Source organism: Heterodontus francisci, chromosome 4 (genome assembly GCF_036365525.1).
Source record: "Heterodontus francisci isolate sHetFra1 chromosome 4, sHetFra1.hap1, whole genome shotgun sequence".
In the NCBI taxonomy this organism is placed as follows: Eukaryota; Metazoa; Chordata; class Chondrichthyes; order Heterodontiformes; family Heterodontidae; genus Heterodontus; species Heterodontus francisci.
Window position 1 is genome coordinate 202,411,663 of NC_090374.1, and position 27,093 is coordinate 202,438,755.

At 45.3% G+C, this 27,093-nt stretch overlaps 1 protein-coding gene across 3 annotated transcripts in view; it reads right to left on the bottom strand.

The window, feature by feature from the left end:
• The window catches only part of zdhhc21 (zinc finger DHHC-type palmitoyltransferase 21), a 229,079-nt gene that overhangs the window by 183,649 nt on the left and 18,337 nt on the right, over nucleotides 1-27,093 (bottom strand). For 2 of the 3 annotated variants that reach the window (XM_068028972.1, XM_068028974.1), the window contains exons 2-3: nucleotides 20,240-20,457; nucleotides 18,175-18,273 (exon numbers count right to left, since the gene is read on the bottom strand). In XM_068028972.1, coding sequence (XP_067885073.1) covers nucleotides 18,175-18,273; nucleotides 20,240-20,393 — 253 coding nt within the window. In that variant the 5' untranslated portion in view covers nucleotides 20,394-20,457. Of the gene's footprint in view, nucleotides 1-18,174; nucleotides 18,274-20,239; nucleotides 20,458-27,093 lie in introns of those variants that run through there. The other variant, XM_068028975.1, reaches the window with a different exon arrangement.

The following is a 27,093-nucleotide window of genomic DNA, read 5'->3' on the forward strand; positions in this document are numbered from 1 at the left end:
AAGCTCCTGAAAAGTATAATTCCAAAATAATGAGATTTTTGGAGGAATGCTTCACATCAGACGATCCTATTTAAGAGCTTTTAAAACATTACTGGCATGAAAAGTTTTAATGAAATCGCAATGTTTCAAATATTTCAGTCAGTGTTGAGACTTCAATGGGGTATGGAGTATCTGCACTGCTTCTTTTTTTAATCATAGCCTTGAGTAAAATTAATTCTACTTTTGCTTCTTATGAACATACCTTTAGATACATAAATGAAAAACAACACCATTCAGAAAACTGGAGAGTTTACAATTAAAAGTAAAATACTGCAGATGCTGGAAATCCGAAATAAAAACAGAAAATGCTGGAAATACTCAACAGACATGGCAGCATCTTTGGAGAAAGAAAGAGTTGGCATTTCAGGTCTGTGACCTTTCATCACAACTGACAAAGGTTATAAATGTAATAGGTTTTGAGCAAGTGAAAGGGGCGAGGTGGGAAGAAGACCAACAAAAAGGAAGTTCTGTGATAGGGTAGGAGAGATTAAATGACAAATATGTAATGGAACAAAAAGCAAAGGGAGTGGTGATAGTTGTAGTAAAAGACAAAGCATTTGACCAGAGAGTATTAATGGCAAAATAATGAACATCTCTATCCAAAAGCAAAAATGGGAAAAACAAGTTTAAGACTGGCACATGGTTTTAAAAAAAAAGTTTACAATATTGGTTCAGATAATGAAGTCCTTTCAAAATTCCAAACCCATCCTAATTCACCCATTAAAAAGTGTCTGTCTCCTATTTCGTCTTCAATATGCAGTATCTTGCATTAATCCATACTGAATGATATTTGCCACTGATTAATTTGTGACGTGTCTCTCTGCGAATTAACATTTTACAACAGAATGGAGCACAATAACTTCATAAAAGTTTACAAATTACAAAATAAACAGGAAGCAACACCCCCCACCCCATGTCATACAATTATAGGGTAGTAATGTCGCCGTTATACCGAAAATTCTGCATCATTATCTCGCAGTTTCAGGTGCTGAGTGGAAATGCAGCCATATTATGTGGCAGTCAGGTCAGCAACGTCACTCAAAGTACCATGAATCAATCACAAAGACAATCTCATTGCTTGGAGTTGTGCAAGGTCAAGTACAACTTCAAGTCATAGAGATGCCACGTATAATAAATTCCCCAAGTACTACTGGACCTACCAGACCTTGAGCAACTTAATTTTTAATAAAAGAAATTGAATGCTCAGTGTTAAATTAGCTGCAGAGGAAGCATTGTTCCTTTGTCAATAAACTTAGTGAAAGGCACAGTGGGCAGCATAACCAGCACCTGCTGGGATTTCTACAGACACCGGTATTGAGACCAGGCACTTTCATATAACTGCTCCTCAAAGTTACTATCATATCCACACTTGAGGGCTGATCAGCCATAGCTATTTTTGCTTATGCAAAGGAAATACTAAACAGGTTTCAGGAGTAAGATAATTCTAAACACAAACGCCATTTACCTTCTAACTTATAATCTTTTGCAATAGTTCAATATTCTACAGGTTTAGATCTAAGGAGTAATGTTCCAATTTTGTGCTCCGACAGGGCCTTCCTCCATCAGGAGAATATATCAGAAATCTGGGTGAACTCAACACACAATTGCATTCCTAGCAGTCAAGGCTGTTGACCAGAAGTACAGAATCAGCTCTCTGATCTCACCAGCAAATCAAACAGCAGGCAACCCTATTCATCAAATCATTCATCTACTACAGCTTAAGAGCATCACCTTCAACAACTACACATCATAACACTCCTGAAGGTTTCAAACACCCTGGCTGCAGTAGTTGAGGATCTGCATTGAATGTTACATTCATGAAACATGGACGATATGCTCACAAAGAACCTGGCCATCTGTAGTTTCAAGGACCGATCAAGTGAAAATCTCTGCATTGTCCATTCTTACCAAAATAAGAAAGAAAAACAAGAGTTTTCCAGAGCCACCAGTATATTTCTTCAGGCTAGTATAATGTTTCGGCATTTTTTGTCCCATTTTGAAAATAAATCATAAGGATTTTCAGAAGTTCTGAGAATTTGCTGTATGTTTCTCATTAGTTTGGTGTTCCTAGAGATATTTAAATAATTGGAAAAACTGACAGCACATGTATGAGAAATAAAACTAATCAGAGTACACTGTCAGGTTTTCAAATACTGGCCAAATCTAGGCTTCAGAAACATTCTTCCAATAATGCCAGGGCACTGTAAAAATTTAATATCCAACTCCGCTCATTGCCTAAAGCACTCAGGAAAATATGGTCATGACAAACTCACGACAACATATCATTCAAGGAGGGTTATCTATATAACTGATGTTGCAGTGCAAATGTCAGTTTTATACTTTTTTTTTGTCCAGTGTTTTAAAGTGATGTCAATCGACTTCCCCCATTCTACAGGGACAACTTAGCGTTTTACATTTTATGCAGGACAGCACCAAAGTGTAAAATTTAAAACATTTCATATGCTGTCATTTGAAGCTTGCCATTTAACCAATGTTTACATTTAATCAAAGCATGTGACTCCCTCCATGGTGCAGCTGGGTACAAAAGGATAGTAATTAAATCATGCATCACAGGAAGATATCAGAATGACTGCAGCTCTGAGCTGAGTTAGGTTTTCTCAGCTGGGACAGTAGTAGGGGTGCAGTTGTTAGACTAACTATGTCTCAGGAGTAGTGTCGAAGAAAAAAAGTTGTAAACATAGAAACACAGAAAATAGGAGCAACAGTAGGCCATTCAGCCCTTCAAGCCTGCTTCACCATTCATTCTGATCATGGTTGACCATCCAACTCAGTAACCTGCTCCCGCTTTCGCCCCATATCCTTTGATCCCTTTCGCCCCAAGAGCTATATCTAACTCCTTCTTGAAAACATACAATGTTTTGGCCTCAACTGCTTTCTGTGGTAGTGAATTCCACAGGCTCACCACTCTCTGGGTGAAGAAATTTCTCCTCCTCTCCGTCTTCACCCATTATTATTCACTGACCCATGCTGGGACACAAGATTGGTTGCCTCACCCCATTGTGATAAGACTCGAGAAGCAATTCTAACCTAACCTGCCCCATCGGACACTGACAGGATTGGTCGGCCACCCAAATTTACACTCTGCCCAACATCAGATGGGTAAGGTTAAAATCACAACAACTCCCCCATCCCTCACACTCAAGGATCACATAAATAATGACCATATAAGCATGAAATAAGATAACTGCTCAGAGCTGTGGAATCAGATCTGCTTTCAGGAGAGTTGAGAAAGGAGGAAATTGGCAGCAGGAAAAAGGTTATTTCATTGTCATGCAAGCCAATTAAAACTCTACAATGTAAAAATACCTTGTGTACAAAAGAGTTGGATTTCATTGGTACTATTTTTCTGTGTAAGAGTTAATTCAACAACACTTGTCCTTAGGGAGGTCAGTGATAAGGGGGCTTGGAGCAGTACAAATGTTCATTTGTGGTTAAATATCAAAAACAAAAAAGCGCAAAGTCCTCTATCCACTATAAACTACCACACACCCATATTTACTTGTATGCATTCACTACAGGGAAATTCTGAACTCCCAAGTACAGGTGGGAAGTTAAGAATTTTAAACCCAACACCAACCTGCCTCCAATATCCCTCCTTCCGGTTTTAACTGAGGCAGGGAGTAGAGGCAACCGACCCACTCTCAGGATGCGGGTCGGCCACTGAAATCTTTTAAGGTATGCCTCTATTTTAATGGGATTTTAATTTTTAACACAAACTATGGGCTGGAATTTAGCTTAGTCGATGGCGAACCCACTTCCGCCTAGCCCGGGGAGCCGTCCCTCATTTTACGGGTTCCCTGGGCTTTAATTGTTCCAAGCCGGGATTTCCACCCAGTTGAGAGAGGAAGTCCCGCCTCAGTGAGCCACCGGTCAATCAGTGGGCTGGCAGCTCTTAGCCTCAGCAGTGCCACTGGAAGCGGTGGCCGCTGCAGGGACTGCAGCCCAGCCGAAGCCATGGATCCAGGAGGGAAGGTAAGTAGGGGCATGCCTCACCAGGGGATCGGTCCTTTCTTGGTGAGGCTGGAGTGGTCGTTTGGAGAGAGGGGGTGTCTTGGGTCCCGGGGGTGGGTTGGGAGGCAGGGGCGGCCCTCAATCGGTCACCCTGTGCCTGATTGCCATGCCCCCCCCACCCCGGGGAGCGGAAAGGCAAGCCGCTATTGCTGGGCGGCCTTTCACGTTCCTAGCACACCCATTTGCCACAGGAAAAATACCCATGGAGGCAAGTGAGGACCCTTAAGTGGCCACTTAAGGGCCTTGATTGGCCTCGGGCGGGCAGGCCGTTTCCCACCCCCTGCCTGATGCCGTAAGCTTGGCCAGAGGCGGAAGTGGGGCGGGTAGTCCCCACACCACCATCCGACCCACTGGGGTGGCATAAAGTTCAGCCCCGTGATTTCCTGGCCTTAAGAACCAAGCAGGTAAAAGGAGATGAGATGAAAAGGATCTATCAGTAAGTGCCTTTACTGCACTGCCTGAGTCAGGAGGAGAAAGTCCAACAAGCTTATCTCCGTGGATTGGACCCTCGATTAACTGACCCCCAGCCTCACAACCAGCCTCACACCCAGCAATGTCCAATTCTCCCCTCAGCCCCAGCAATGTCTAGCTCCCGCACTATCTGCCGACCCTCACTCCCCACCGCCATGTTCACAATCCACTGATTCCCACTCCATGAGATGTCCATGCCTCCCGCAATCGGCAGGCCCTCACCCCCAATGTTCAATTCTATCCCCCAATCCCACACCCTCATGATGTCCAACTACCCCACAATATCCATGTCTTTGCAATCTGTGACCCAGCTCCCCCCCAAAGTCCGACTGGCCTCACCCATCTAAGATTTATTGCCCCCACGCCCTCCTGCAACCTCCACATCCCCGCAATCTCAGATTTACCTCTCATCAGCTGCCCAGCTGCTTTCCTGCCCGATAGTCTGATTGCCAGGCTGGCTGCCTATTTAAAAGACCTCCTGCAGTTAATCTCTTCAGAACATTCAGGAACAACACCCCCCTCCCCCCGCCCCACCCACATCTCAGAGTTTCCCATTTGAAAATCCTGCCACCTCTGCAGTCTTCCTAGTATTGAGTAAATATTGGGGCCCACTCAATTCACCAAGAAAACTGGGATTCACAAGAGGCCAGAACTGGAGGAATGTAGAGATCTCAGAGGGGATGGAGGAGGTTATGGGAGACAGGGATGGGCAAGGCCATGGAGGAATTTGATCACAATGAGAATTTTAAAATGAAGGTGTTGCAGACCAGGAGCTAATGTAGGTCAATGAGCCCAGGGACAATGAGTGAACAAGACATGCTGCGAGTTAAGATATGGACAGCAGAGCTCAAGATTACGGAAGGTGGAAGGCCAACCAGCAGAGCATTGGAATAGTTGAAGCATCAAAGACATGGGTAAGGGTTTCAGCAGCAGATTGGCAGAGGGAAAGGCAGAGATGGGCAATGTTACATCACCCTTTTACCACAGTATTTTTCATTGGAGGCTATGTGAGTTTCCTACCATGGTACCCTGTGGACGTTGAAAGAGTGTAAATATCACGTAGGCAGATTGCTCAAGCTAACGCAAACATTTGAATTATTTCACAAATGAAATAATTACACAGAAACACACATCTCATTCCTTTTGAGAAGTTCCAAAACTTCTTGACAGGTCCTTCTTGAATCTTTCAACTGGTGAATCATTGACCACAATCTTTTACCGAGGCGCCCATTCAGAGCAGGGGAAAGAAATAATGGATGCAGAACCCAGAAGTATGGGTGTTTCCGATCGCCCTGCAATTTCGACTGACTGTCAAGCACAAGACTACAATCAAGGATCAGGTAGGATGACTGATGCTGGAAGAAATCATGGCGAAGGTGCTGTGGTGGGTGGGGCCGACTAGGGACAAAGAGGGTGATATAGACACAAGGCAGGACTAGAATACTTGAGGAGTACTTTGTATCAGTGTTTATTAAGGAAAAGAAATCTGACAAAATAATGGGAGAAGTTGATATGATCGAGGTAATACAAAGTAGAATCTCAATTTGCCAACAATACCAAACTTGGAGGTATGGCAAAGAGTGAGGATGATGCCACTCGACTGCAACAGGACATAGATTGACTAGCAGAATGGGCAGACAAGTGGCAAATGGAATTTCATAGAGAAGTGTGAGGTAATGCATTTTGGCAGAATGAATAGGGAGAGGCAATATAGACTTAGTCATAGAATCATTGAAAGTTTAAGGGAGAGAAAGAGGCCACTTGGCCCATTGTCTCTGTGCCGGCCAAAAAACGATCCACCTATTCTAATCCCACCTTCCAGCATTTGTTCCATAGCCCTGCAGATTACAGCACTTGAGGTGCATATCCAGACTCCGTTTGAATGAGTTGAGGGTCTCTGCCTCAACTACCCTTTCAGGCAGTGAGTTCCAGACCATCACCACTCTTTGGGTGAAAAGATATTCCTCATGTCCCCTCTAATTTTTCTACCAATCACTTTAAAACTATGCCCCCTCGTCACTGACCTCTCTGCTAAGGTGAACAGACCCTTCACCTTCACTCTATCCTGGCCCCTCAAAATTTTGTACATTTCAATCAGATCTCCCCTCAGCCTTCTCTGTTCCAAGGAGAACAACCCCAGCCTATCCAATCTTTCCTCATGGCTGCAATTTTCCAGTCATAGAGAGAGAGATACAGCACTGAAACAGACCCTTCGGCCCACTGAGTCTGTGCCAACCATCAACCACCCATTTATACTAATCCTACATTAATCCCATATTCCCTACCACATCCCCAACCTTCCCTGAATTCTCCTACCACCTACCTACACTAGGGGCAATTTACAATGGCCAATTTACCTATCAACCTGCAAGTCTTTGGCTGTGGGAGGAAACTGGAGCACCTGGCAGAAACCCACACGGTCACAGGGAGAACTTGCAAACTCCGCACAGGCAGTACCCAGAACCGAACCCGGGTCGTTGGAGCTGTGAGGCTACGGTGTTAACCACAGTGCCACCCATGAGGTGACCAGAACTGCACACAGTACTCAAGTTGTGGCCTAACCAATAAGTTATACAGTTCCAGCATAACCTCCCTGCTCTTGTATTCTATACCTCAGCTAGTAAAGGAAAGGATTCCATATGCCTTCTTAACCACCTTATCGACCTGTCCAGCTACCTTCAGGGATCTGTGGACATTCACTCCAAGTTCCCTCACTTCCTCCACATCTTTCAGTATTTTCCCATTAATCATGTATTCCTTTGCCTTGTTTGACCTCCCCAACTCCATCACCTCACACATCTCCACGCTGAATTCCATTTGCCACTTTTCTGTCCATCTGACCAGACCATCAATATCTTCCTGCAGCCTACAGTTATCCTCCTCCCTATCTACCACACAGCCAATCTTTGTGCCATCCGCAAACTTCTTGATCATGCCCCATACATTTACATCCAAATCATTAATGTACACCACAAAAAGCAGGGATCCAGTACTGAGCCCTGCGGAACGCCACTGGAAACAGCCCTCCAGTCGCTAAAACACCTGTCAACAATTACCCTTTGTTTCCTACCACAGAGCCAATTTTGGATCCACCTTGCTGCATATCCCTGAATCCCATGGGATTTAATTTTTTAAGCAGTCTGCCTTGCTAAAATCCATGTAGACCACATCAACTGCACTACCCTCATCTATCTTCCTTGTTACTTCAAAAAATTTGATCAAATTGGTCAAACAAGATCTTCCCTTAACAAATCCATGCTGACCATTCGTGACTCCTCAGATACTGAAGCAGTCCATGTAGACACGCAGCAAGAACTGGACAATATCCAGGCTTGGGCTGAGAAGTGGCAAGTAACATTCGCGCCACACAAGTGCCAGGCAATGACCATCTCCAACAAGAAAGAAAGAATCTAACCATCTCCCCTTGACATTCAACGGTATTACCATCGCTGAATCCCCCCACTATCAACATCCTAGGGGCTACCATTGACCAGAAACTGAACTGGAGTAGCCATATAAATACCGTGGCTACAAGAGCAGGTCAGAGGCTAGGAATCCTGAGGCGAGTAACTCACCTCTTGACTCCCCAAAGCCTGTCCACCATCTACAAGGCACAAGTCAGGAGTGTGATGGAATACTCTCCACTTGCATGGATGGGTGCAGTTCCAACAACACTCAAGAAGCTCAACACCATCCAGGACAAAGCCTGCTTGATTGGCACACCATCTACAAACATTCACTCCCTCCACCACCGACGCACAGTGGCAGCAGTGTGTACCATCTACAAGATGCACTGCAGCAATGCACCAAGGCTGCTTAGACAGCACCTTCCAAACCCGCGACATCTACCAACTAGAAGGACAAGGGCACCTGCAAGTTCCCCTCCAAGTCACACACTATCCTGACTTGGAACTATATCGCCGTTCCTTCACAGTCGCTGGGTCAAAATCCTGGAACTCCCTTCCTAACAGCACTGTGGGTGTACCTACCCCAAATGGACTGCAGCGTTCAAGAAGGCAGCTCACCACCATCTTCTCAAGGGCAATTAGGGATGGGCAATAAATGCTGGCATAGCCAGTGATGCCCACATCCCATGAATGAATAAAAAAAAAACTATCCTTGATTAAGCTGTGCCTTTCTAAGTGACAGTTTATCCTGTCTCTCAGAATAGATTCCAATAATTTGCCCACTAGTGAGGTTAGACTGACTGGCCTGTAATTATTCGGTCTATCCTTCGCTCCCTTTTTAAACAGAGATACAATGTTAGCAATTCTCCAATCCTCTGGCACCACACATGTATCCAGTGAGTTCTGAAAAATGATGGTCAGACCCCCTGCTATTTCCTCTCTTGCTTCTTTTAAGAACCAAGATACATTTCATCTGCCCCTGCTGATGTATCAACTTTCAAGGATGCTAATCCCATTAATACTGCCTCTCTCCCTATGTTTATCACATCCAATACTTCACACTCTTCCTCAATTACAATATCTGCATCGTCCCCCGCTTTTGTGAAGACAGACACAAAGTATTCATTAAGAACCATACCAATATCTTCCGCTCCTACACGTAGGTTACCTTTTTGATCTTTTATGGGGCCCTACTCTCTCCTTAGTTATCTTCTTACTCTTAATGTATTGATAAAACATCTTTGGGTTCACCTTGATTTTGCTGGACAATTATTCTTTTATGCCCTCTTTGCTTTCCCAATTTCCTTTTTGATTTCACCCTCCACTTTCTATACTCCTCTCGGCTTTCTGTAGTATTGAGTTCTCTGTGTCGGACATAAGCTTTCCTTTTTTGCCTTATCTTACACTGTAGGCTCCTCGACAGCCATGTGGCTCTAGATTTGGCTGCCTCACCCTTTTCCTTTGTGGGAACATGTTTACTCTGAACCCCTTTGAATGCCTCCCACTGTTCTGACATTGATTAACCTTCAAGTAGCTGTTTCCAATCCACCTTTGCTAAAGTACTCCTCAGTTTAGCAAAATTAGCCTTTCCCCAATTGAGAGCTCTAACTTCAAATAAAATACTCAGCAGGTCTGGCAGCATCTGTGGAGAGAGAAGCAGAATTAACATTTTAGATCAGTGACCCTTCATCAGAACTGACAGAGGCTAGAAATGTAATAGGTTTTAAGCAAGTAAAGCGGGGGTGGGGCAAGAGATAACAAGAGGAGGTGTTGATAGGACAAGGTCACAGGATAACTGACCAGAAGATCATGGAGCAAAGGCAACCGGTATGTTAATGGTGTGGTGAAAGACAAAGCATTAGTACAGAGAGGATGTTAATTGATAGAAAATTGAACAGCCCTGGCCCCAAGCACAAACATGAAAAAAGTGGGTAAGCACAGTAGAAACAAACTAAACAAACTAAAATAAAATGAACACAAAGAAAAAATAACTAAAAATATAAAGGGGGGGGGCCTGTCATGCGCTGAAATTATTGAACTCAATGTTCAGTCCGGCAGGCTGTAGTGTGCCTAATCGGTAAAAGAGGTGCTATTCCTCGAGCTTGCGTTGATGTTCACTATAACACTGCAGCAATCCCAGGACAGAGATGTGAGCATGAGAATGGGGGCGGGGGGGGGTGTTGAAATGGCCAGCAACTGGAAGCTCGGGGGTCATGCTATCGGACTGAACGGAGGTGTTCCACAAAGCGGTCACCCAGTCTGCGTTTGGTCTCCCCAATGTAGAGGAGACCACATTGTGAGCAGGAAATACAGTATACTACATTGAAAGTACAAGTAAATCACTGCTTCACCTGAAATGAGTGTGTGGGGCCTGGGATAGTGAGGAGAGTGGAGGTAAATGGGCAGGTATTACACCTCCTGCGATCGCAGGGGAAGGTGCCGTGGGAAGGGGAAGAACTCTAACTCCTGTTCTATCACTGTTCTCTTCCATAATTATGTTAAAACTGACTGAATTATGATCACTACCACCAAACTGCTCTCCTTCCACCTGCCCATCTTCATTTCCTAAAACTAAGTCCAAAACTGCACCCTCTCTTGTTGGACTTGCTACATACTGGGCAAAAAGGTTCTCCTGAATGCACCTCAAGAATTCTGCTCCCTCAATTCCTTTCACACTAAAACTATCCCAGTTAATATTGGGGTAGTTAAAATCCCCTACTATTACTGCCGTATTGTTCTTGCACTTCTCAGAGATTTGCCTACATATCTGCTCTTCTATCTCCCTCTGACTGTTTGGGGGTCTGTAGTACACTCCCAGCAGTGTGATTGCCCCTTTTTTGTTCCTTAGCTCAATCCATATGGCCTCATTTGATATGAACCTTCCAACATATCATCCCTCCTCACAGCTATAATAGTTTCCTTGACCAAAATTGCCACTCCCTCCCCACCCCCCTTATCCCCCTCCCTATCATGTCTGAAAACCCTGTAACCAGGAACGTTGAACTGCCACTTCTCTGTAATAGCTATGATATCATACTGCCATGTATCTATCTGTGCCCTCAGCTCACCTGCTTTATTTACTATACTGCTTACATTGAAATAGATACCCTTGAGCACTGCCAAACCTTTTTTTATTTTCTAACCTTTGTTTCCTCTGTCTTCCAGACTCATCCATTAATTTTCCACCTTCCATTTTACTTTCTGATGTTGTCCCAGCTAAGTCTACCCTCAGGTCCCCATCCCCCTGCCAAACTAGTTTAAACCCTGCCCAACAACACTAGCAAAACGTTCCGCAAGGAACTCAGTCCCGGCTCTGTTCAGGTGCAACCCGTCCGGTCTGTACAGGTTCCATCTCTCCCAGAGCTGGTCCCAATGTCCCAGGAATATGAAGCCCTCCCTCCTGCACCATCTTTCCAGCCACACATTCATCTGTCTTATCCTTCTATTTCTAAACTCACTTGCGCGTGGCATTGGGAGTAATCCGGAGATTTCTATTTTTGAGGTGCTGCTTGATAATTTCTTACCTTGCTCCCTAAATTCTGACCGCAAGACCACATCTCTCTTTCTACCTATGTCATTGGTTCCGATATAGACCACGACTGCTGGCTGTTCACCCTCCCCCTTCCGGATGCACTGCAGCCACTCAGTGATATCCTTGGCCTAGGCACCAGGGAGGAAACTCACTATCCTGGATTCACGCCTACGGCCACAGAAATGCCTGTCTGTTCCCCTGACTATTGAATCACCTATCACTATGGCTCTTCCAGTCTTCCCTGTACCCCTCTGTGCAGCTGTGCCACCCCCGATGCCATGGACTTGGCTCTGGCTGCACTCCCCAGGTGAAGCATCACTTTCCTCAGTATTCAGAACTGAATACCTGTTGGAGAGCGAGATGCACTCTAGGGTCTCCTGCACTACCTGCCTGATTCCTTTTGACTATCTGGTAGTCACCCATTCCCTCTGTCCCTAAATACCATTAAACTGTGAGGTGACCACATCTATAAACATGCTATCTACATAGCTCTCATCCTCATGAATGCACTGCAGTGTCGCCAGCTGCTGCTCAGGCTCCAAAGTCCGGAGCTTAAGCTGCTGCAATTGACAACACTTCCTGCAAAAATGGTTCTCCAGAATGCAGGAAGTATCTTGGAGTTCCCACATAGCACAGGAGGTTCACTCCTGAGGTTGAAGCAACCCTGCCATATCTCTATTTATTAGTTGACCCTTTGCTACTGCTTAAAAAAAACTTACCAATACTACAACAGCTTAGAATTATTAATAACGCCTTACTAGTACTGATAAATCCTACTAAAATCAGTACAGTTCACTGGTTAAAATAAACCTTACTCAAAAAAATACCAGCTACTCACTTGTTCCTTATTAAGCTATTTATACACTCACCCTGACAGTAATGTACTAACCCAGCTATTTAGAGTTGTTCCCTAAGAGCAGTTACTCACCAACCAATTATCTTGCAGCTTTCCTGTGATGTCATTGTTCACTTTGTTTTCAAACTTTTGTGCGCCTGGACTCATCTCCACTGCTCTCCCAGAAGGCAAGTGCTGTAGGCTGTGATCCTCTGGCTCTATCCATCCGCTCCTTGTTCTTCCTGCAGGTCCACTCCTCTCCGCTGCTCTCCCGGAAGGCAAGTGCTCTAGGTTATGATCCTTGGGCTTTATTTATGTTCTTCCCGCAGGTCCGCTCATCTCCGCTGCTCTCCCGGAAGGTAAGTTAATGGCACAGTTCTAAATAGTGTGCAGAGGCACAGGGATCTGGGGATGCATGTGCATAGATCTTTGAAGGTTACAGGACATATTGAGAGACTAGTCAGTAAAGCCCATGGATCCTGGGATTCATAAATAGAGGCATTGAGTACAAAAGCGGGCAAGTTATTCTGAACCTTTAAAAAGCTCTGGTTAGGCCATAACTAGAGTATGGTGTCCAGTTCTAGTCACCACATTTTAGAAAGGATGTGAGGGTCTTTGAGAGGGTACAGAGAAGGTTTACCGGAGTAGTTACAGGGATGAGGGATTTTAGCTACAAGGTTAGGTTGGAGAAACTGGGATTGTTCTCCTTGAAGCAAAGGAGATTGAGGGAAAATTTGATAAAGGTGTACAAGATAATGACAGGTTTAGATAAGGTAGACAAAGAAAAGTTCCCATTAGCCGAAGGTACAAGGACTATATGGAGACACAGATTTAAGGTTTTGGGCAAGAGATGCAGGGGGATATGAGGAAGAACTTTTTTTACGCAGCAAGTGGTAATGACCTGGAACTCACTGCTTATGAGGGTGGTGGAAGCGGAGAACATCAAATGATTTCAAAAGGAAATTGGATGGCACTTGAAGGAAATAAACTTGCAGGGCTTTGGGGATAGAGAGAGGGAATGGGACTGACTGCTCTACAGAAAGCCAGCATCGACTCAAAGGACTGAATGGCCTCCTTCTTTGTCATAAATGACTCTCTGATCAGAGTGTGGTGGCGATGTTCACGGGAAGGTTGGTGAGAGATCAGTGGTGGGATGGTAGGGGGAGGAGATTCTGGAGGTGGAGACTTTACTGGGTAACAATCACCAGCACGAGGTAAAAGGTGCTGGGAAAACTATTACACCTGAAGGCTGACAAGTCCCCAGGATCAGATGGCTTGTATCCTCGGGTCTTAAAAGAAGTGGCGCAGAGAGAGTAGAGGTTTTGGTTGTAATCTTCCAAAATCATGAGAATTTCTGTCGCAATGACCTAATGAAGGTAGGATGGACCCCATGAAAACATGGATATCATCAGCCAGATTTTTATGCTGTTTTTGTCCAGGACCATGAATTGATTGTGGGCACAGCAAATAATGGAGGCCTAAGAATCATAACACCAGAGACACACAACCTATCCCAATTGTAGGCAACCAAAGCAGAAGGATGCTTAGAACCTATGCTGAGACCAAGTGTAAAATCTGTATCCAAAGGTTCTTTGAGGCACCAAAATATACTGAGAGATGGAGACCTCCCCACAATTTAACAGGAACATCTAAGAGGTGTTCCAGCTGCCCAGTCCCACTGTGACATGGGCTTGGTGGCGGACATGCAAGTAGTGATTATTTTTATTCCAGTGGTCTTCTCCATCCCCTCCCCATTTAATTCCCTCTTTCCTTGGCAAGGCAAATTTTCAGCATTTCAAAATCCAGCCCCAACTACCAATACATAAATAGGTTGGCCTTGTTATTGGGCAAGATCAGTTCATTCCTGTCCTGACTGGAACTATGCGGACACGAGCAACACTGCATGGGGGCTGATTAATAGGCCCCCCATGCCTGAGCCTCAACTAGCTGAAGCATCAGCCTACTCTCAATCATCAGTAAAGTGATGGAAGGTGTCATCAACAGTGCCATCAAGCAGCACTTGCTCAGCAATAACCTGCTCAGTGATACTCAGTTTGGGTTCCGCCAGGGCCACTCAGCTCCTGATCTCATTACAGCCTTGGTTCAAACATGGACAAAAGAGCTGAACTCAAGAGGTGAGGTGAGAGTGACTGCCCTTGACATCAAGGCAGCATTTGACCGAGTATGGCATCAAGGAGCCCTAGCAAAACTGAGGTCAATGGGAATTATGGGGAAAACCCTCCGCTGGCTGGAGTCATACCTAGCACAAAGGAAGATGGTTGTGGTTGTTGGAGGTCAATCAGCTGAGCTCCAGGACATCACGGCAGGAGTTACTCGAGGTAGTGTCCTCGGCCCATCAATCTTCAGCTGCTTCATCAATGACCTTCCTTCAGTCATAAGGTCAGAAGTGGGGATGTTGACCTGGACAATATCCAGGCTTGGGCTGATAAGTGGCAAGTAACATTCGTGCCACACAAGTGCCAGGCAATGACCATCTCCAACAAGAGAGAATCTAACCATCTCCCCTTGACATTCAATGGCATTACCATCGCTGAATCCCCCCTATCAACATCCTAGGGGCTACCATTGAGCAGAAACTGAACTGGAGTAGCCACATAAATACTGTGGCTACAAGAGCAGATCAGAGGCTAGGAATCCTGAGGTGAGTAACCCGCCTCCTGACTCCCCAAAGCCTGTCCACCATCTACAAGGCACAAGTCAGGAGTGTGATGGAATACTCTCCACTTGCCTGGATGGGTGCAGCTCCAACAACACTCAAGAAGCTCGACACCATCCAGGACAAAGCAGCCCGCTTGAATGGCACACCATCTACAAACATTCACTCCCTCCACCACCGACGCACAGTGGCAGCAGTGTGTACCATCTATAAGATGCACTGCAGCAATGTACCAAGGCTCCTCAGGCAGCACCTTCCAAACCCGTGACCTCTACCAACAAGAAGGACAAGGGCAGCAAATGCATGGGAACATCACCACCTGCAAGTTCCCTCCAAGTCACACACCATCCTGACTTGGAACTATATCGCCGTTCCTTCACTGTTGCTGGGTCAAAATCCTGGAACTCCCTTCCTAACAGCACTGTGGGTCTACCTACCCCAAATGGACTGCAGCGGTTCAAGAAGGCAGCTCAGCACCACCTTCTCAAGGGCAATTAGGGATGGGCAATAAATGCTGGCCTGGCCAGCGACACCCACATCCCATGAACGAATTTTTAAAAAGCAGACACTTTCCTAATGTGAGCTTTCCAAAAATACAGCATCAGCATAGAAACCATCATATTCAATAGAATATTTATCTCCACTTACCTTTTATACTATATTCAAGTCAATGTGTAGTGTCTCTCAAAGCTAATCAAACACTACAATCCCTGCTTAACCAAAATTGGTTACTCGAACTTTGTATAAATCATGGGGTGAGACCACGGGTTGAATTTTACAGACCCCCAACATCGGGGGTCAGAAATGCTTCTGGAAGAGGCCCACCACAGAACGCAATGCCGGGAAGGCCCAGCCCGATATTGCCAGTGGCGGCAACCCCCACCCACCACCCCCTGCCCCCAGCCACTTGGCAATGGGAGCCCAATTTAAATAAACAAATAAATTACCTTCTCACTCCCGCCATCTGTCCCAGTGTGACATTAGAATTAGAACATTACAGCGCAGTACAGGCCCTTCGGCCCTCGATGTTGCGCCGACCATCTGACCTACACTATTCCATTTTCATCCATATGTCTATCCAATGACCACTTAAATGCCCTTAAAGTTGGCGAGTCTACTACTGTTGCAGGCAGGGCGTTCCACGCCCCTACTACTCTCTGCGTAAAGAAACTACCTCTGACATCTGTCCTATATCTATCACCCCTCAACTTAAAGCTATGTCCCCTCGTGTTTGCCATCATCATCCGAGGAAAAAGACTCTCATTGGTGCCGGTGGCCGACACACGTGCTCCTTCGGATCCCTATATGGGGTACTGAAGTGGAATACTGCTGGGGAGGTGGGGAGCAGGTATGTATCTTTGGGGGAGGTGAGGTGGGGGAGGAGGGTCACAGTCATCTCAGTGGTGTAGGGGATGGTGGGAAGGGGTAAAGTGTAAAGTTGATGCCCTTTGTAGGGGGGAAGGTCAGGTGCACAAAGTAAGTGTTTTGAGGGGGGAGAAGGCAGGTAATTAAACCTATGGTTATTTGGGGTGAGTGGGAGAGGGGCCAGATCACTTTATTTAATTTTTTCAGATCACTCTGTCTTTAAATATTTAAATTGAAATGTAGGGCTCAAAGCCCTTTAAAAATGATGTCAGAGACTGCGCAAAGGCGACTGGTACCATTGCCAGGGATGGACCACCCGCCCCCTCCACGTCATCGGAGTGGGCAGTCTGCCCGGGCTATTTAATTGAGCCGCCGCGCTTAATATTGCAGTGGCTCCGCGAAGTGCAGCCTGCGCAGCCGGACCCTGTTGTTTTCATCCGCTGCCCCAATCGGCAGCCGAAGTAGAAATTCAAGCCCACATGTGGAATAATGTGCAATTCCTGGCACCTACCTTCAGAAGGACAGTAGTGAGGGCTCAGAGGGTCTGGGATGATTTGAGATTTACAGCTCTAAGCTATGTGAAAATTTTAGAAAATGTACCAGCTTACATTGGAGAAGAAAAGATCCAGGTGGTAAAAATAGATTCTGATGTATAAAATGAGAAGCATGGCTAATGTCAGCCAAAGACTTGGACTGAAACAAGGAACTAGAGGGCACAGATGTCAAATTTGTAAAACTGACAGAAGGATTAGGGGCCCATATTTTTCCACTCCTCAATGCCCAGAGCAGTGTATATATTTATTTAATGGGATGTGGGTGTTGCTGGCTAGGCCAGCATTTATTGCCCATCCCTAATTGACCTTGAACTGAGTGGCTTGCTAGGCCATTTTTAAGAGCCAACCTGCATGGGGAGTCACATTGTAGGCCAGATCAGTTAAGGACGGCATATTTCCTTCCCTAAAGGACAATAGTGAACCAGATGGGTTTTATAACAATCGACAATGGTTTCATGGTCACCATTAGACTCGCTTTTTAATGCCTAGATTAATTGCATTCAGATTTCACCATCTGCCATGGTGGGATTCAAACCCACGTCCCCACAGCAGTAACCTGGTCTCTGGATTACCAGTCCAGTGACATTACCACTACGCCACCGCCTCCACAGAACAGCATCCCAGCAAAACCAGTTGGGTGGAGTTCAATCATTTCTTCAAAAAGAAGTTGGATAATTATCTGAATGGGAACAAGACTAGAGATCAATAAGGAGAACAGACTAAGATGATCACGTACTCTTGTTCCAATCTTTCCCAAGGTCAAATTGCTCACTTTGTGTCATTGTCAAAAATTGTTCATAGTTTTTGTTCAATTTATGTGATTACTAACAATTTGATTTTAGTAAATCACTGCAGTTTTGTTAAAACTGGGAACAGCTTAAGACACAAGTACGTAAAATAAATGCACATTAAATTCTGTGCGTGTACCTCGTATCTACACAATCTACAGCACATCATATAGCACATTTTTCACAACACATGTCAGAAGTTAGCTGTGCTGCCACTCACTGTCAAATGATCAGAGAAAGAATAAAACTGCAAGGTAACTAAAAATATCTCAAACCACTTTTCTAGGGCAGTGGGAGGGGATGGGGAGGCGAAAAAGATGGAAGCAACATTATAGAAGCAATGTGAATTATACATGAGCAACATGCAGTGGGTTCAAAGCAATATTCTCACAAGGATCATGGTACATTGTGTAAAATGCATACTACCTCATTAGATAAGTGTGCTTACTATAAAAACTACATTACATGTCCTACCTGAATGTGGTATTTCTGGGTTCTGTGGCAGCTGCCCTGGGTCAGCAATGGAGGCTCTCACCAGAGATGTTACACAGCAGAGTGACACCAAGTAATAAACTAAAAACAAAGTTACCCATTTCAAAATTGTTTCAAGTACAATGCTTTTTTTTTTACATATTAGGTGAGACATTTTAACTCTGAACTGGTCACATCCCTCTTATAGATAAGACTCTTCCCATTGACAATCACAGCTATTTTAAAAAATTATTTTGTAAAAACATGACTGTGGAAGTTATTAGAGATAGAATATACATTGCTACTTCTTTCTGGCATATAAATAGTTGTTTGGTAATACAGGATTTGAGTATTGCTGAAAAAAAGAGACATGTTGTCAAAGCTTTTCATCTTGCACTCATCAGGCCAGACACAGGAATGCCAAATTTCAAAGGGAGCAACAATTTATACTGCATGAGAAAAGGGTGCTGATTGGTCAAGGCATTGCCATGAAGAATGCACCAGGGAACTACTGTCCCCATACTTTTGTTTAGTTCAAAAAAGGCACAATGATTGGACATGTTCCTTTTGCCTGCAGAGGACAGGTTCCTGCGTATGGCCTATGTACCTAATACGTCCCAACATCTGACTGATCGTATCAAACAGCACGCTCTTTCGCTGTTCACAATAGGCAGTGTACTGACCGTACTCAAGCAGTCCGTACTTGCAAAACTTGGATGTGATTCCGCGATTGAACAGTACTTGCTGAACAATCCCGAGAATGCTAAGAATTACACTAACAACCAATTTAAGATTATCAGTCGGGTCTGCAATGTGGCTCACTTGCGCTTGCTAGAAGCTACATATATTCCTATGCAGGGACCTGTCCTCTGCAGGCAAAGGGAACATGTCCAATCATTGTGCCTTTTTTGAACTAAACAAAAGTGTGGGAGATAATAGTTCCCTGATGTATTCTTTCTGTCAACGCCTCGACCAGAGTTGAATTATCAACCAATAAGCACCCTTTTCTCATGCAGTAAAATTAGTCGCTGCCTTTGAAATTTGGCATTCTTGCACCTGACCTGATAAGTGCAAGATGAAAAGCTCTGACAGCGTGTGTCTTTAAAAAAAAAAGTACCCAAGTTTGTCAATTTACCCTGGCATTTACACAGCCCTGGCACAGTCACAGTGACTAGACTATCAGTTCTGTCCCATATCTTTGGCAAGATGATGACAGTGCAAGGCAACAGAATTGTGCTGATTTAGTGTTCCTGAGCTGGCAAAGATCCAAAAGCAAGCAATTAATGCTAAGTAAAAGGCTGCTTCTTTAAAATTTTAATTTTAATGTAGTTTATCCCCATTAGTGTGGCTTTTCTTGAAAAATGATTAGCAAAGAGGCAAGAAAAAAACTCAACATTCTAGGTTGCATTTCACCAATGCTCCAATGTGGTCAGAAACCTGCTGCATTACCAAACAGATATGTACTTTCTCCTAGAGATTAATCACACTTGAAAATCAGCTAATCAAAAAAGTGGTTAGCACTGCAGTCTGACGGCTCCAGGGGCCCGGGTTCGATTCTTGGTACTGCCTGTGCAGAGTTTGCAAGTTCTCCCTGTGACCATGTGGGTTTTCGCCAGGTGCTCCGGTTTCCTCCCACAGCCAAAGATTTGCAGGTTGATAGGTAAATTGGCCATTGTAAATTACCCCGAGTGTAGGTAGGTGGTAGGGTAATTGAGGAAAGTTGGGGATGTGGTAGGAATATGGGATTAATGTAGGATTAGTATAAATGGGTGGTTGATGGACGGCACAGAGTCGGTGGGCCAAAGGGCCTGTTTCAGTGCTGTATCTCTAAAATTAAAAAAAAATTAAAAAGATAAATAATCCAAGTCAATTCTCCCCAGAAACTGGGTCCGGTCATTTCTAATACAGATGCTTAAAAATGAATAAGCCCCATACACAGGACCTACCTCAATAGAAGGATGCCATATTGTAACTTACTTCTGTTTAACATTTACTGTTATCCTGTAAGTTTCTAATTAAACTGCAATACTAGTGATATACAGGGGAAAAAGAAACCATTGTTACTTACGCATGATCATTGCAGCTGGAATATGTTCCTCTTCATAGTGAGGGAAGAGTATAAGTTTGGGAATGTAGAAAGTATTATAAAGCCAAACGAAGGTGATAATGCTGACACAAAACCAGCCCTGAGGGTCATAGACTAAGTGAATGTGAAGCCCCATCTCCGAAAGGTTGCCTCAGTGGCTGCCAGTTCAAATTTCATGAATTATATTTTGTGCCCTGGTCCTAGAAAAAAAAATGTAAAAATAAATCAAAACATTTGCTAACTGCACAGAAATGAATGCTAATTTATTTGCACGAAGATTCTCATTACTCAGCATGAGATATCTCTTATACCTGGTCCTTTCATTACGGGCACAAAGAGCAGACAGAGAAGGAATATATGCTTACAGGCGCAGGGCAAGGCTAGAATGTTTTTACTGAGTATTTTGTATTGGTGTTTATGAAGGTAGAGGATGCTGACAGTATTGGTTGAAGGGGAGATGATAGAGATAATGTCATAGTATTGGTAATCTGCCCGAGGGCAGGTCCTCTGCTCATTTCCCCACACCTCACGGTCTGGCACTTTCCTTTTCAGTTGCTAGTAAGGGCCTCTCATTTTTTAACATCCATGAGAAATGAGCAATATGACTAAGGAAAAAGTACACGAAATGGTTTCCCATTGCCTTCATCAATGGTGCTTTAAAGGAAACAAGTCCTCTTCCCGAAGGATTCTCCTCCGCCTGTCAGCAGCTGTTGTCCCTTGGGGTTCTAAGCTCTTCTGTCATCACCACAGAAAATTCACTGGTTCTGCCATTGGTCATGGCTCATAACCCTGAGCATAGGACCCTTACCTGGGCCTGGGGTGACGCGCAAAAGGGCAGGGACGACCACCCCCCGCAATCTCAAATTACCTAAGAGGTAATGGATGGCGTAAAATTTGATAGGCAGGATGTACTGGAAAGGCTGACTATGCTGAGGGTAGATAAGTGAGCTGGCTTGGATGGCTTGAATCTAAGGGAGGTGAGGGTGGAGATAGTGGAAGGGTTACCATCATCTTCCCTAGATACAGGATTGGAAAATGATAATGTGACACCCTTGTTTAAGAATGAGTGTAAGAGAACAAAATCCAGCCCAGTGTGTGGGAAGCAGTCGCTCAATGTGATTTTCCCCAGAGCAGTCAATTAATGGCCAGAGGGCGCTCACCATCCAGTTAAGGACAGTGGGTGGGCTCTCAATGCTGGACGGCCAGAGGCTTTCCAGCTTGAATTCAGCAACAGAATGTCATTGCAAGTGAGGGAGAGGGTGCATCAAAATGGAGGTGATCTCTCTCCAATGCTTAAAATAAAAAATGGCTTCTGCGGCCAGGCTACCACTGTGGGGGAAGGGGTGTGAGAGGGAAACCCCTCTACAGGGTGGCCTGTGGCTGCTGCTCCACCCAGGCAGAGAGGGCCTCTAAGCGTGTCTGGAGCATTTCCACCCCCTACCCCCACCCCCGCCCCCACACCCCCAGTCCTGGTTTATCAGTGCAAGGTTGCCTCCAGTCAGTTAAACTAGCCCCCTCGTCCACGGGAAACTAGCTGCCAACAGAGAAATTTGTCATCCTCTGTTAACAGACTTTAATAGGCCCTTAATTAGCCATGTGCGAGCGGGTAGCCCTGCCACAATCACTCCCCACCCCAAACCCCCCACTCCCAATCCCATCTCCGGGAAAATTGGATGGAACTTGGTTAAGCAGCATGGAGACGGTCAGGGCTATTTTTATCGCCCGCTGGCCTCGGTTCCCAGCCCGGGAAGTGGCTGAAAATCAAACCCCATGACTCTATAACTGACATCTGCATAACGGGGAAAAAAAATTACGAAAATTCTTCCGCACAACAGCTACAAAATCAACTTTAGTACTTAGCCTTAAAATTCAAGTGCATTAGGTTGAAAATATTTCAGAAACAATTTTAATGAAATTCAGTCTCGTGTCCATTTTTCATTACCAAGAGATATCTAACCAGTCACCGTGCTTCTTTTTAATAAACAGATGATACAGTTATAGAATGTTCCAGAACAGAAACCAGTCATTCAGCCCATTAAGTCTGCATCACTATTTTAGTCCACATGTTTATGACTGCAAAATTTGGCTTCATAGCATCCTTTTTCTTCCAGAGGTATGAGTGCTGTTTTGCCTCCAAAATAGCACATACATACACTTTTGATGCCAAATGTATCAGATGTCATGTTGATGAAGTCGTTAGCATGCCGCAGGGAGTGTCCGCCAAAAGTATGCAGAATAGGGAGATTGTGACGTCAGTGTGTAATGCTGATTTGACATCAGCGCTGCCATTTTGGAGCTCAGTGCACCAGATAATGCTGTCTCAAACACACATTCAGCAGCAAGGAGAACCCTACCCAGCACTATTTAAACGGATCATCAACTGCTTTCAGGTTAATTGCTGATTGATTTCTACTGGCTCTTGCTGCAATTGTAAGAGTGTTCGGTGGTTTCCAGAGTTCCTTAAAGTTTCTGTGGTCTACAGGGAGTGGTGTGGCACATGCTGCAGGACTTGGTCCTGACTTGAAGAATTCTGAATAAACTACTTGCTCTCACACGAGTGCAGTAGTATGCATCTCCTTTGGCCGACAGCATGACAGAGTATGAGCAGAGGTGACAGAACATGGCAAGCTGACAGAAGAGGGGGGAGGAGGAGGAGGGAGAGAAGTGCTCTGCGTAGGAGGCCACATCAACTCAGGGAGCAACCCTCCGACCTGTACCTCAGTGAGGAAGACTGTGTCAGATATCTCTGCTTTACTAAGGGCAACGTCTCTGAAATCTACCACCTGTTGCAGCCACAACTGTAGCCTCCAAGTAGGGCAAGGATGGTGGCTGTGAAAGTGACAGTGGCTATGAACTTTTATACATCGAGCTCCTTCCAGGCTGGAGCAGATAATATTTGCAACATATCAAAGTTGCAGTCCACTGTTGCATAAGGAAGTTTACTGAGGCTCTGTATTCCAAGAGTGAATTTCATTCTCTCTTGCAGGCAGAATGAGATAAGGGGCCGATCATTCAGGACTGAGATGAGGGGAAATTACTTCACTCAAAGGGTTGTGAATCTTTGGAATTCTTTACCCCAGAGGGTTGTGGATGCTCCATCATTGAATATATTTAAGGTTGGGATAGATAGATTTTTGGTCTCTTAGAATCAAGGGATATGGGAGTGGGTGGCAAAGTGAAGTTGAAGACTAAGATCAGCCATGATCATATTAAATGGCGGAGCAGGCTCGATGGGCCATATGGTCCACTCCTGCTCCTATTTCTTGTGCTCTTGTGAGCACGTAGCCTTGTGAAGATTGCAGACTTCCCCATGATGTAGGGTGCCACTGACTGCACACACATTGCTTTGTGGGTGGGGCATGTCAACTTTGAGAAGTATCACACCAAAAGGGATTGCACTCCCTCAACATCCACCACATGCAGTGTTTCATGCAGGTGAATGCCCAGTATCCTGGCAGCAGTCATGATGGCTTCATTCTGCGGCAGTACATCTGCATTTGATCCACAACAAACAAGAGGGCGGTCACTGGGAGACATGGCTCATGACTTTGACGCGCAACCCATACACACATGAGCAGCAATATATAACTAAAGTCATCCTGTTACATGAAGTGTGATGCAGCAGACCACTTTAGTGTTTAAACAATGCTTCTGTTGCCTGCATCACCCTCGACAAGCCCTGTAGAATTCAGCAGAGCAGATGTCAACATCTGTGATGGTCTGCTGCATGCAGCAAAAAACTTTGCCATCATGAGGGCGCAGCCCTTGCACCAACTATATGATAACTAGATAAGGAGGAGGAAGAGCAAGAGGAAGATGAGGACTGCAGCAGTTCAAGATGGTAGCTCACCAACTTCTCAAGGGCAACGAACGCTAACCTTGCCAGGTTGCTCACATCCCATGAAAGAATAAAGTGAAGAGAAGGTGAAAGAGGAGGAGGAAAAAGAGAAGGAAGATGAAGAAGAGGAGGAGGCAACCAACACTGCCTCTTTCCACCAGCTGTCTGTATGTCTGTTTGACTGCCTAATCTGACTCGATATCAGTAAATACAACCCCAATCCTCAATTAGCGAGTTATAGGCTGGAATTTTATGGTGGGTGGGGGTGGAGATCCATCCACCAGCTCAAAGGTCGGTGGTGATCCCACCTCTGTCGGGCCTGGCGATCCAGGCCTGATTTTACGCTCCCCAGGCTCTTAATTGGTCTTGAGGGGGCTTCCACCTTTAAGACCCGCTGATTGGCCGGCAGCTCTTAGTTCCAGCAGCACCACTGGGAGCGGTGGCCACTGCTGGGACGACACCCAGCTACAGGAGGAAGATGACGGATGGCTCCAGATATAAGGTAAGTTTTAGGGCCTTGCCAGGGACAAATCGGTCGGGCCCCGACAAGGCAAGGGGGGGGGGGGGGTCACTTGGCAGGGTGGGGTGGGGGCGAGTTGTGCATTTGGGGCTGTTGGGGCTTCAGGACGGCCCTGCATGGGGCACAGAGTGCCCGATGAGGAGGCCCGCCCCCCTCGCTCTTTTGAGGGGCATAAAATTCCAGCCAGTCATTTATGGCACAGAAGGAGGCCATTCGGCCCATCAAGTCCATACCAGCTCTCCACAGAGCTACGCTGTCGCTCTCACTCCCCGGCTCGATCCCTGTAGCCCTGCAAGTCTATTTCTCTCAGGCGGCCATCCAACTTCCTCTTGAAGTTATTGATCATCTCTGCTTCCACTACCCTTGTGAGCAGTGAGTTCCAGGTCATTAGCACCCACTGTGTAAAAAATTCCTTCCTCATATTTCCCCTGCATCTTTTACTCAAAACTTTCAATGTGTGTCCCCTAGTCCTTGTACCATTTAATTTTTTTGTTTTTATTCATTCATGGGATGTGGGTGTCACTGGCCAGGCCAGTGACACCCACTTATTGCCCATCCCTAATTGCCCTTCAGAAGGTGGTGGTGAGCTGCCTTCTTGAACCGCTGCAGTCCATTCGGGGTAAGTACGCCCACAGTGCTGTTAGGAAGGGAGTTCCAGGATTTTGACCCAACGACAGTGAAGGAACGGCGATATAGTTCCAAGTCAGGATGGTGTGTGACTTGGAGGGGAACTTGCAGGTTGTGATGTTCCCATGCATCTGCTGCCCTTGTCCTTCTAGTTGGTAGAGGTCGCGGGTTTGGAAGGTGCTGTCTAATGAGCCTTGGTGCATTGCCGTAGTGCATCTTGCAGATGGTACACACTGCTGCCACTGTGCATTGGTGGTGGAGGGAGTGAATGTTTGTGGATGGGATGTCAATCAAGCGGGCTACTTTGTCCTGGATGGTGGCGAGCTTCTTGAGTGTTGTTGGAGCTGCACCCATCCAGGCAAGTGGAGAGTATTCCATCACACTCCTGACTTGTGCTTTGTACATGGTGGACAGGTTTTGCGGAGTCAGGAGGTGAGTTACTTGCCTCAGGATTCCTAGCCTCTGACCTGCTCTTGTAGCCACGGTATTTATATGGCTACTCCTGTTTCTGGTCAATGGTAGCCCCTAGGATGTTGATAGTGGGGGATTCAGCGATGGTAATGCCATTGAATATCAAGCGGAGATGGTTAGATTCACTCTTGTTGGAGATCATCATTGCCTGGCACTTGTGTGGCATGAATGTTACTTGCCACTTATCAGCCCAAGCCTGGATATTGTCCAGTTCTTGCTGCATTTCTACATGGAGTTGCGAATGGTGCTGAACACTGAAGCTATCAATGTAAAGTATGAGTCATGTTTACTGCAGACTTTTGGTGAGTGATGGGGCTGTGATACATTGAACAATGTGTGAGGCTAGTGATTGGTGGGATTGGTAGGATACAACATTCGAAGATACATTCACTGACCTTGACTACTCAAGGTGAGGTCATTGAGCTTTTTGCAGAACTGCATCCAGGTCCTCATGGCTGGACTCTTCACAATGACCACCATGGCTATCTGCTCCCATTGCCTTCACAAAGTTTGTCTCAAGGCCTCCTGTAGATACATGACATCTCTCCTCCTCCTGCACCAAGGCTTCCAGTGCAGCATTGGAAAATCCTGCAGCTCACTCTCTGCCGTGTTGTACCACTTTTGTGCCTTTCCCACCTCAAAATAATTTTTAGAATGAATTCCAGCACTTGCTGCAGCCAAAATGTATCTCTCCTTTAGAGAGGCAGACTGGTTTTAAGTAACTTAAGCTGTCTTTAACTCGTGCTAGCCTATCACAATTTTGCACACCTTGCTCAGGTGTGCAACCACTTGACAGTGGTGTTTGGACTGGCTGCACGCTACAATAATTTTTAAACTTGCAGATTGCATGAGCTTTGCATGCTGCAAAGGGCACAAGTTAATCTTGCATCACGATCCCCACGGCAGTTTTCAGGGGTTATCCAATTTTGCAGCCTATGAGTCTAATTCCACTTTCCTGTTCACTCCCCATACCCTTTAATGTCACTCTTTTTCAAACTAGCTCCTTTCTAGTAGGATTTATAGAATCTCCTTCAAAAAGCTGTTGTACACTTGAACCACCCACTTGCAATTTTTTTTCAAATCTCCCTTTTTTTCAAATCCTCTTAATCTTCTGTCCTCTCATTGTGATTTTGCTGACCTGGAACACAATCTACAACTATTTTCTTGATCATACCCTTCAGTCTGAAAGTCTGACATTATATCTTTCTCAGCTCTAACTTCTCAAATCTCTTGTAATTGGTGACATCCTAGGAATCCAAGTTTTTTTTTTTATTCGTTCACGGGATGTGGGCATCACTGGCCAGGCCAGCATTTATTGCCCTTCCCGGATTCCCCTTGAGAAGGTGGTGATGAGCTGCCTTCTTGAACCGCTGCAGTCCA